This window comes from Cyprinodon variegatus, unplaced genomic scaffold (genome assembly GCF_000732505.1).
Source record: "Cyprinodon variegatus isolate N-32 unplaced genomic scaffold, C_variegatus-1.0 Scaffold602, whole genome shotgun sequence".
Lineage (NCBI taxonomy): Eukaryota > Metazoa > Chordata > Actinopteri > Cyprinodontiformes > Cyprinodontidae > Cyprinodon > Cyprinodon variegatus.
In genome coordinates, this window is record NW_015151055.1 from 381,881 (window position 1) to 393,910 (window position 12,030).

At 40.4% G+C, this 12,030-nt stretch overlaps 1 protein-coding gene across 8 annotated transcripts in view; it reads left to right on the top strand.

Moving 5' to 3' along the window:
* myrf (myelin regulatory factor) overlaps nucleotides 1–12,030 on the top strand; it is a 40,257-nt gene that overhangs the window by 11,917 nt on the left and 16,310 nt on the right. For 3 of the 8 annotated variants that reach the window (XM_015392674.1, XM_015392673.1, XM_015392672.1), the window contains exons 2-11: nucleotides 5,378–5,468; nucleotides 5,557–5,817; nucleotides 7,157–7,218; nucleotides 7,435–7,657; nucleotides 7,731–7,831; nucleotides 7,976–8,090; nucleotides 9,650–9,845; nucleotides 10,036–10,112; nucleotides 10,411–10,521; nucleotides 10,605–10,710. In XM_015392674.1, coding sequence (XP_015248160.1) covers nucleotides 5,378–5,468; nucleotides 5,557–5,817; nucleotides 7,157–7,218; nucleotides 7,435–7,657; nucleotides 7,731–7,831; nucleotides 7,976–8,090; nucleotides 9,650–9,845; nucleotides 10,036–10,112; nucleotides 10,411–10,521; nucleotides 10,605–10,710 — 1,343 coding nt within the window. The remainder of the gene's footprint in view (nucleotides 1–5,377; nucleotides 5,469–5,556; nucleotides 5,818–7,156; nucleotides 7,219–7,434; nucleotides 7,658–7,730; nucleotides 7,832–7,975; nucleotides 8,091–9,649; nucleotides 9,846–10,035; nucleotides 10,113–10,410; nucleotides 10,522–10,604; nucleotides 10,711–12,030) is intronic. The other 5 variants (XM_015392677.1, XM_015392669.1, XM_015392675.1 and 2 more) reach the window with 5 other exon arrangements.

The window sequence follows — 12,030 nt, forward strand, 5'->3', positions numbered from 1 at the left end:
AAAAACACTTTTGTAGAAGTTAGAGGATCAACTTCAGCTTTTTACTCCAGTAAAAGTGTAAAAGTACCATTTTTAAAACGACTTAAAATATAAAAGTAAAAGTAATGCAGGAAAAACTGTTAAGAAGCTTTACTGCTCTACTCTATTAAAGGAACATTTTTATACAATTCTGGATGATAACTTCCTTAGACTTTATTTTCTTAGTTTATAACTAATGGTAACAGAGTCACATTTAACTTTGCATCATCTGGAAAAAGATTTATTTTGTTATGTAGTGAGCAACAAGTTGGGGCAGCACCGAGTCCAACCACAGAGACATTCATTGTCTGGATGAAACTAATTCTTTTTATTTTTTTAAATACAAACAGGCCGTAATAAAAATGAGCTTAAATGAAGCAAAAATAACGAGCTAGCCAACATTTCTACTAAACTAACAAAGTATTTCTACTTTGTTACTTGATGAGGGACATATTAGAAATTCACAGGTAGAGTTCACTATAGTTCACAGAAGCACTGATGAGCATCTAGATCTCATTTTCTGTATTGGGAAGGACGGAGCTTTAAATAGGAGGTTTGTAATAAATCGCTTTAACTGATTTGTGTTAAAACACGGATTACTAAACTCTGACGGTGGATAGTTTGATCCCAATGATCAAAACACCCTGAACAGTAATCGCCCAGAAAGGATTGCTGCGTGTCAGCGGCTAACCAGAGCTCTGACCCATTTAAAGAAGATGTAGGTTATTGTAATTCTCTAAATTTATGGTTGATGTGGTTATTGCCACTTAGAGATTTCATTTAGATTTTATTTGCACCATTACTGAACTTGTTCAGGTTGAGGTTGTAAATTTTAATTCCCAGGGAACCAGTTTTCATGAATACAGCAGCGGATTCTATCTGAGGCTGTTGCCTAGCAACTGATTGCTCTATTGCCAGCAACTGTTTTCATCTTGTTTGATCCAGATGTTGCAACAGGAATCCAATGACATTCCGAACTAACCTGTCAGATGTAACTATGGAAATTGGAGACTATTTCCTGATTATTCAACCAAACTATTATTTTATTTTGACCATTTTAGGTTCTGTATGGAATTTGAGTTACAATCTAGATTATTATTATTTATAGAGAGATTATTCTACACCGAGCAGGTGTAGAGGTTAGAGCAGAGCTCTGCGCCCTCAGAAGATCCCCACAGGCTGCCACTCTGGGTCCCTGAGCCAGACCTTTAACCCCCCTCTGCTCCCCGGGCGCGGCACCATGGCGGCCCACTGCTCCCCGGGGGGAGGGGTTATACAAATGATTTATACAAAATAAACTTCTTTAAAGTCACTACCGTGAAATATTATTATAATGTCATTGATGTTTTATTAGATATTTCTTCAGTGTTTAGCAGCAGCTTCAGCTAAAACAGAACAATAATAATAGATATAAATATTTAATAAAGGAAAGGTAAGGCGCCTTCTTTGGCATCTTGTTTGAAGGATTTTAGGAACGATAAGGTAGAGCCTTGTAGGCAGCGGGGGGGTGGGGGGGGTTACCATTAGGCAGTACTAGGCAGTTGCTTAGGGCCCCAAGTTCCTGGGGGCCCCATAAAACTCTGTTTCCATGTATGGTTAATACAACTATTCCGTATTTGTTCACATTAATGATGTTTTTGATAAAAATCCTTTGTCTAAAATGCCATCAGAACGCTGATAATATTAAGTGTGTCTCAGCCCCCCCCCTTCAGTGTCCACCATATTGGATCAGTCCATTTGCTGCACATGTTCAGAAAGGTCCAAACAGACAGCAGCAAACCATTTGAAAACAAACCATGCAAAGAGCAGTGTTGCCAACTTAGCGCTTTAGTCGCTATATTTAGCCACTTTTCAGACCCCTCTAGCACTTTGATTTCTAAAAAGCTCCTAGCGCCAAATCTAGAGACTTTTTTCTGCTACTGGAGACTTTGGAGACAACATCTAAAAGCAGCGAACTCTGCTCTCCAGAGCGAGTAGATTGGTAACCCCGCCTCCTGCTCTCCTCTATCTTGTCTGCTGTCATGATTCATGCAGCTATTATTTCATCCAAATGAAAAATGGAGAACAGATAAGCAGATCATGGCTTGTCTACAGTGAAAAGAAGGACTGGGTTATTTACTTTGGCCTTTTTGGAAACACAGGAAGGAGCAATCAGCTAAGTGAGCTTAGTGCTTGGAAAAAATCTTTCATTCCTTTAGAGACAGCATGAAAAGTCAGCTGAGTACAAAACATAGAGAGGAAAACAAGAAGAAAAGGGACAAGAAGAGAGGGACGCAACCTAGAACAGATAATGGATGTCTATTCTATTAACATTTCTACATCTGTAGAATGGGGCTGTTTTATTTGTTGTCTTCTCCATTCAGAGGGGCCCCTGCCTGTCTCTGCCTAGGGACCCACATGTCCTACCTACGTAACTTTTCAACCCTCGCCATACCTTAAAGCACTTTACCGACCTGATCGATATGAAACATGAAGCACATTAAAAGCTAAAGACGTGTGAGTGACAGAACTGACGGCTTTGTAAAAAGCAGAGGTTACAGATGTGGATTCGTCTCCATGCATTTGATCTGAAACATGGATTCAGCTCCTTCAGTGGCTATAGAAAAACTAAATACGACGACTCAACATCTGCCACCTCTGGAAAAATGCTCCAGTTTGTCTTATTTAGACCCACATTTGAGGTTTTAAGACTCTCTACCTGGCAGGAGAACCACTGTGACTATATCTGGTTTATATTTGATTAAAGCTGCATTCATACATTTGACAATGAATCCAGCTGATAGATAAATAATTATCTGTTTCCATCCTTCAACATTAAACCTTTTTTTTGTCTTTTTGTGCCCCCACACTTGCCCAGCCCCCATCTATCTTCCTTCCTCTCTCACCATATCTCCTTATTTTCTGTTATCAGGCCAGCAAGCTGAAATTTACTGCCTGTTTGGGTGGGGTGCACATCTGGATCTTATTTAAAAGCAACCATCCTGCCCTTTTCTTTCTTTATTGTTTTACTTCCATGCATCAGGAGACATTTACCAGCTGTTTATTAAGCAAGATATTTTTTGTCTTAAAAATGCCAACGGTGAGATAAATGGCAAACAGTAAATCTGAGTTAATTAGTCTGAGGCCGGCGCTGTAGTTTGAGCTTTGATAAATGGCTCTCAGGGAATGTTTTGCTCGGATGTGGCCAAATTTCCAGGATGATATAACATATTAATCGCCATTTATGCAAACAGGAGAATTCTGCTATAAATCTTAACAGAAAACTGCAAAAAAACAGTTTTGAAAAAAGTTTGTGTTGTTTTCTGACGGCCGTCAGATTGAGACGGAGAAAAAGGAAATATTCTCTAAAGCTAACAGAAAAATTCCTCACATACCCAAGTTCCCAACCGAAGACCTTCCTAATCTATCAGCGTCTGTGTGGGGGGGGGTCTCCACCCCACCCACTCATTGCAGGTCCTTTCTTTCTCCCTCACTCTCAGCTCGCCCGATGCATTAGCATCTGGCATTTTCTGATATTTAGTAGAACTTCTCTTTTTATTATAGATTTGCACCTGATAGTGAAAATCTGTTTGGTAGATATCTACAGAAAGAAGTTCTCATCCTGCATCTGTGTGCAGACTAAGGGGGGTCATGTGTTTGGGATTTCAGAGGCTTTGCCAATCAGAGGACCTGGGGGGGGGGGAGGCGTAGGATTTTCAAAGTACTTTGAAAAGTCAAAATTATTAGTAGTTTGTAGTAAATATGTAAAGGAAAGATATTTTAACATATTATTAGCTGGATAAAATCTTTAAAACTGCAAATAATCAATAAAAGTCTAAACTATTGGAAGAAACTTTAAACAGAACATATTTAAACATCATTTATATTTTATATGTTAGATAGTTTTGGTCCAGAAGTTATATTTTCAGAATAATTTATAATTTGAATGAGTTTCAGAAAACTGACTCACTAACGTCTAATCATTGAGTCAACTCCACCCCCCCCCCCCCGTGCAGTGAGTTGTGGTTAAAATCTTCCACAGAAACATCCAACACTCTATAAATCAGTTAAAACATCAGTAATGCTCTGCAGTTCATTGCTTTTGCAATATAATCATAATTTAAACACAAATTTCAAATTGCAGAGGGACTGATTTTTTATCCCACAATATTTAACAAGATTAAGACATAAAATGTTTCCCTCCAGAGCTTTAGGTGGCGGTAAAACGCTCGAAGTGGGTTTGTCGTCACACAGAAAGGTGGCGAGCGTAGAAGTAAGAATGCAGATCTGTGCATGAGATGGAAATCAAGGCTTATTATCACCATGGCTACAGTGAAGTTCTGCAGGAATAAACTCTGGGGAAGAAACTGAATCCTGGGGGAAACATCTAGAAATTTGGGGTTAGTGCAAAGGAAACACATCGAAATAAAATCACAATTTTAATTAAAAATAATCACAATTTTGTTTTTTGGCAAAAATCGTTCAGCTTTAAACACCAGTTTTCTCTTCACATGTGTCCTAAACATCACCAATATACATAAATTAAGTATTAATCAAATTTTGGGGTAACTATTACATTTATTTTAACCAAGGAAACTGATCCTGGAGCATTAAACTGGACATTACAGTAATTTCATGTTTTTCGTTCATCTCAGACTCTTTAAACTGAGAAATATGTCGTTTGTTGTTGTTGTGGTAATAAAATATCTTTGGTTACGAAATATTTTAAAAAGATTCTTTTTAATGCATATTAATAAAAAATGCCAGTAGGAGCAAAAGTCATACATTGGGAGAAATCAAACAGTAGTAATTGGTAATTTCATAAAAAAGAAGAAATGTTTGAATTTTTGTGTATTTGCAGGTTTTATTCTTCTGCGTTAAAATCTCCTAACCTGAGACCAACACTGACTTCCAGCTGTCTTAAAGATGATGCAGCTGTTGCTGCAAAGCTTTAGAAAAATATCTGCCTAAGAAGTAAATTAGTGATCAAAGCTGGTTGCAATAAAGTAATATTTAGTTAAACCCAAACTTTAATGGAAGCAGAACATAGATCCAACCCCAGCAGATCAGATTTTCTGCTAAAAGAGGCAAACACTTTGTTAAGACCAGCTTTGAAACCATGACTGATCTCTATTATTACAGCTCTAGTTTCCAATCACACTGTCCTCATAAAGTTATAAAAGTCATTTTCCTTCGTTAACCCAGGAATTCCCTGAAATCAGCGGCTATTGCTGAGGCGTTTATGAGAATCAGGGAATTGCTGCAACACTCGGACAGAGTGGTTGTTGCACGGTGTGGATCGGCTGATGGATTCCTGTTGCTAATCCCCAGATGCTCTCCATCTCCCCTCACCACATTCCCAACCCTCCCTCCTCCACAGGTCATGATATTACCAGTTCCCTGGAACCAGCCAACATCGACACCAGTATCCTGGAAGAGTACATCAGCAAGGAGGACGATAGCGCCGACATGTCAGTAGGGACCCGACCCAGCAGCTTAAAGCACCAACCAGAGCAAACTTTTAACGGATAAGCTAATCTCTGCTTTCTCCCCCCTCAGCTGTTTCTCAGAGGTGCACAGCACCCCGGGACCAAATTATTCATCTCCTCAGGCAGGAGTGTCCTCCTCTGGAGGATTGGTGTGTGGTGTGAGCCCCCCTATTCCTCTACGCCAAGGAGCCCATCTGCCGGGGCCCTCCAGCTGTCAGAACGCCTACGGCCAGGGGCCATCTCTGGGGCTCAGACACGCCTACCCCTGCCTCGCACAGCAGCAGCAGCAGACTCACGTCAAGCCAGAACAGAGGGGCCATTACGCTCCTGGGTGAGCAGAGTAGATAAAACAGGTGTAGATGTTACTGGGACGTCTTCGCCCTGCAGGTTAACTTCCTGTTTATGTCACATGATTATGAAGGAAGGCAGGATATTAACAGTCGATCAAGTTTTCTTCTGATTTTGCTGCTTAAAATTGCTTCAAATGCATTTTTTTATTACAGAGGAACTCAGTGATGTTAGATGATAAGTAAAAATGTTTTGACCTTCCTAAGTTTAGAGCTGGTTGCTATATAAAATCGGTCAAAATCTGTGTTTCTTCCAGCAAATCGGTTTTTCCCTCTGTTCTTATGTGCAATATGTAAAAGCAAACAAAAAAAAACAGGTATAGAATGACAGCATGCAGGAAGCCTGAAAGTTTGCATTACAAAATGCATTTCTATATTCTATGCTTTTAATGTTAGAGTCTGTAAACTTCAATTATAATCTTAGCAACAAAAATGTATCGGTTTTGTATTTTAACCTTTTTACAACTATGAATAAATTTGCCTCCAATTGGCTCTTAAACTGTAAAAGATCTAAATCTAGATAAGTCATTTTTTTCTTAAAATAATTACATTTGTTCTTGAATTGAGGAGTTAAAGAGACATTTAGCTTCACTCACTGCAGCGCCTCTCAGCCAATCAGCAGCTGAACCAGGAAGCGTTTCCTCTGACGGTTCCGATGTGTTAAGATTCCTATTAGATCCTGTATTTTTTATCAATATGTTTTTTAAGTTTTTGTTTTTTTAAGTGCTCTTATACTCTGTGCTCGGTGGAAAGATAATCTTACATTTAACATTTTAATGATTCCTCTGATTGCAAATATTAGGAACTATTTTATTCTATCCATTTAAAAGCATTTCTGTCTTTTTTGTTCCTATTTTTCATTGTGACCTTTTTATCTTGTATGTCAGGAAAACAGGAATTTATCATTTCAGGTTTTTTAAGCGCTCATTAAGTTTCTGGGAGGGGGAGTATTCTCCACCTCAGAGCTTTAAGCTCTATCCTCATTAAATCAGTATAATTACATTAAGAACATTTTAGAATTTGCTGCTATTATTATGATTTAAAGATTTATCTAAACTTTACCAATAAATGGGAGATGTACTTGCTTTAAGTTTTCATGTTGACTCTTCTTTAAATGCATCACATTTCTGACCAAAGTGTTGATTTAGTGTTAGTCAGGATGGGAGGACTGGAAGATAAAGAACCACTTTTATCCTCACAAACAGAGAGCAGTTTTTTTTTATCCTAATTAGAGCAGAAATAAGACGAGTTGCTTCACAATATTAGAAAAGATTCATGTTCCTCCATAAGATGTTTTTTTTTTCTTTCAATCTTTGCTGTTAGGACGCTTCCTGAGTCGCCGCCAGACTCCAGCTCTGAGCCTTATTCGCCTCAGCAGGTGAATGGTGAGTCGCTCATCTTATTGATTTAGAACATGTCAGCAAAATCTTGCTTTATTACTAAATAATCTTCAAAATAAGACGTCAGAACTATATTGCTTTTTCATTGCATCATAATAAATAGATCTAAAAACATTTCCTGAGCGGACGTCTCTCTGTGGTTTATTGTCTGTGATCATTTTCAGTAACGTAACAATTTCACATTTTCATTCCGGTTTTTAGATCCTAACATGATCAGAACCATGACTCCAGAGAACATCTGCCACATGACTCCAACACCACCCCTCCCACCACACGGCCACTATCCCAGCATGCATCGGGACATGTACCTGAAACCGGAGCCCATGATCTCCCAGTACCCCATCGGTCCAGCCACCAGTGGAAGTGGGGACCTTCAGCAGACACAGATGCTCCATCAGCTGCTGCAGCATCCTCAGGGCCAAGAGTGAGTCAGGAGACAGGCTGTCCTTTCCCACTTCCCATGAATCCAGGGCTAATGTCTGTTGGTGTTATTCCAGCAGCATTCCTGCTCATCAGGCCAAGAAGAGGAAGCACTCTGACTCTCCCAACAGCACCTTGAATTCCCAAATCCTCACAGGTATCATCAAACAGGAACCAGGTAGGCAGGCATCTTTCTTCCCCCCCCTCATCTCCTCTGCTCATCTTCACCTGCTCTTACTAACTCTTAACACAAAGAACAGAACAAGCATCACGCGTCGCTTCAACGCTTTAAAGTCGCTTATTGTCAACATGTTTGTCACAGGTGTGATGCAGGATGCAGACAACTCCTACCTGGACCCAAACTATCAGTGCATCAAGTGGCAGCCTCACCAGCAGAACAAATGGACGCAACTTTACGATGCCAACTGCAAAGAGCTGTGCGTGCATTTTTATTGGCCGATGCTGCATGTTTTTAGGCTCAGAGAGATGGCCGCCGTCCGCAGTCAGACGTCAACTATGTTTTAATTGGTTCTACTTGTAATTCAACAAAGTGCATGACAGGAATGGAAAAGGAATGGCTTTCCACTGGATTCCTCAGCAGTGAGGTTTATGTGGGAGGAAAGTTTCAACCTAGACAGCGTGAGGAAAGGGTGAGGGGAAAAAAATTAGGAGCACCTACTTGTGCTTTTTCGGTGCCAAAATAGATAAAGAGGGAGGTTGAAATGAACTCCAAAGACCTTTGAGATATGTTATCAAAACCACCTGGTTGACCATTGCAGCATTTAAGCCAACAATGGTTAAAAAAAAACAAGATCTTCACTGGAGATGCTTTCTTTTTAAAAAACTCTCCTTTAAAGGAATCATTTATTCTCTAATTACCTTCTAATCGCTTTAGAATAAAAGCCAGTAACCGTCTTCATTTTAACCAATGCAGACCGCACTTCTCAGGAAGTACAGCTCGTTTTCGTTAAAGATGAAGAAAGTTAACCTGCGAAGAGTGAAACCTGTAGAGTCCTTTAAACAGGGAGAGTAACCCAGGAAAATAACCTTCCTATAAAGGTAAAAATCTTTCTAAAAACTCATTTCTTTAGGAGAAAACAACCAGTTCAAGTTTCTCCTACAGAAGCGCCTCAGGATGCGGAATCTTCAGGTCCTTCAAACAGTAAATCCAGTTAAATAAATTCCTTCAACCTTTTTTTATCTAACCGTCAGATTACATCAATGCGGATTGAAAACATCATTCATGTAACAACAGTCCACTGCTGCATGCTCATATAAAGCATGTATGAGGCGACAGTGGAGAGAAAAACTCCCGTTTAATGGAAAGAAACCTTCAGAGGCTCTAGGCTTGGAGTAAAGGGTTAACAGCCACAACCTGATGGGGGTTTAAAGAGAGAAAAAAACACACAGAAGTCCTCATCAAGGAATTTAAGGCTAGAAAAGGTAAAGAGAGACTGGTTCTAAATGTGACGTCATCTAAAAGATAAACCAGCCGAGAAAATGATCGCTAAAGCTAAAAGCTTTCTCTAAAAAAGCAACAGGACTGAAAAAAGCACAATAAGTAGCATTAGGGTCTGAAAAAAAAACCCAGGTGTGATCCAGTAGTCTGTCCAGCTCCTGAACTTGCTCCCTTTTTACATGTAGTACGGTTTTGTGCTGTAATTCTGACACCAAATGATTCCTGCAAAAAAAATGTAAGTACCTGAATGCATGACTTATAAATAATAATAATAATAATAATAATAATAATAATAATAATAATAATAATAATAAATAAAGTTTATTACAGGATTGAGTTGCATCATGTTGCAGTGAATTCAGTTCCAAATATTTTGTGCAACTTTTATGCGTTACATAAATATATATCTGAGACAGACAGACAGACAGACTTTATTGTCACACCTTAAGGTGCAAAATGAAATATAATAATTTTGCATCAGATCTAATGTTAGTATTTTTTACCAGACTATCCCTTCGTTTTCTCTTCCATGTTTAGTCCGATGCCGACCTACCGTGTCGACGCTGACAAAGGCTTCAACTTCTCCTTGGCAGACGATGCCTTCGTTTGCCAGAAGAAGAATCATTTCCAGGTTACCGTCTACGTTGGGATGCTGGGAGATCCGAAATATATTAAGACCAATGAAGGCCTGCAGCCTCTGGACTGCTTTTACCTCAAACTCCATGGAGTGAAGGTCAGACCAGCATCCTGCACATATAAAGCTGGGTTATATATGTATGCTACTGGGCTTGTTTGGGAAAACCTCAAATTTATCATTTTAAAATTCTATACCATGTTTTAGAAAATATCCGATGTCTAATTTTGCAGCCAGAGTAAGAGAATGTTTTCTGTTTTGTATATTTACTCTTTTATTCTTCTGGCAGGTGGAAGCTATGAATCAGTCGATCAGTGTGGAGCAGTCGCAGTCTGACCGGAGCAAGAGGCCCTTCAAGCCAGTGCTGTAAGTCCGATCTCTTCTAATAACCGGATCAACGGGCCTCATGCAACGACGTTACGACTCTACTGAGGTCATTTATGAACATGAAACCTTCCTAACGTCAGTAAATGATCCTCAATGAAATGTCATGAGAGCTGCACTAAATGAAACGTTAGTTTGTATAAACTCTGTGTATACAGAATGGATCCAAAAGTGGTCTAAGTCTAGGTGCGTACGAACGGTGTCTTGCATGAGGCCCAGTCTGTGACTCAAACATGTCCTTCTCCATCCTTCCATCATAATGTGTGTCTTCATGCACCAGAGTAACCTTGCCTCCTGAGCAAGTCACCAAAGTTACCGTAGGGCGGCTCCACTTCAGCGAAACCACAGCAAACAACATGAGGAAGAAGGGCAAACCTAACCCCGATCAGAGGTGAACAGAGTCTACTGCATTTACATGCAAAGAAAAAGTCGTTTATGCTGCTTAGGAGTCTTTGAACTGATTCCTTCTTGCAGGTATTTCATGCTGGTGGTGGCGCTGCACGCACAGTCCCACAGTCAGAGCTACACTGTGGCGGCACATGTGTCTGAGAGGATCATCGTCAGGGTAACGTCTGGCCATGTCTGTTTCCTTCTTACAGCAATCATATCCCGTGTGAATGTGAAACTTTTCTCATCCTCTCCCATCCTTTAACTGCTTGAATGTTTTTACCTTTACATTTTGCCACTTCTAATCCCCAAAAGTACAAATGATTAAACAATACAAAACGTTGCTGTCTTGTAAAAAAAGATCATGAAAGTTTTGTTTCATGAGAAAATAGATTCATCTTCCCCCCCAGACTGCGGATGCTAGAATTATAGATATTATTCTATCTATCTAGATATTCCATCCATTGTTTTGTGGCCTGATTGAACTCCTGTCAGTAGCATGATTGCTTCTCATGGAGCCTGTTCTTAGGCTCAGGAGTCCCACATTTCAGCCAGACTTGATGGAATCCCTTACTGCCGGTGTCCATTACTCAGTTTAAGGGTTGCTAGTGAGACTGGCACCGCAGACCGTACGGCTGCAGCTATGGCCGACTGCATTGACAAAGAGGCAGAGAGCAACTTTTTGTCCCTAGCCTTCGATTGAAAATCTCCCAGAATTAAACAGAACCCTGATGGAGGGTCTGTCCTGTTCCCTCCAACTCACCACTGAGTGGTGATTGGTGGAAAACTCCGCCCCTTTCTTCATCCGAAGGTCCAAAACATGTGGCAGAAAGTCAGAATACGAAACAATGGGTCCAAGTCAGATGATGAACACCTTTATGCTCAAACATAATGTTGTTTAAGCTCCTGTCCCACTTTGCTGATTTATCCAGCCTCATCCTGACGTCCCAGAATCTCCTAAAATTCTGGCATCACTGAACTTTCTATGGATTCTTTCTATTCTAGGCGTATATAGAGGATTCATAACGAGTCCAGAACTTCTGTCCAATGACAGCCTAACTTCTCCATAACGCAAGGCGTGATGCCCAGGAAATGATGCACAGTTTCCTGAGGGGGGCAGCGATGCGCCTGGAGGCGCCCGGTCTGCAGAAAGAGATTTCTTTGATGGCGGTATTAACCTAGCTGCTGTTTACCGCCCGCCAAAAGAAAAAGAATAAATAGAAAAATAAATAAAGCAGGTTTCTGGTGTCAGCAGATTGAGCGTCATGTCTGCTAGGAAGTGTGTTGGTGGTGGGCGTGAACGCAGGGAGGATCCATCACTCACCTTCTGGCTCACCCTATGATGGGGATGAAGTCTGGAGGAGAACTGACGGTTTCCTCCTGTGAACCCCCTTTATACCAATACGCTGCCAATACGCCATTATACAGTAGCTGGAAGCAGGGGCGGATTTAGGAAATGTGGGGCCCTAGGCAAAGACAGGCAGGGGCCCCTCTGAGTGGAGAAGACAACGCA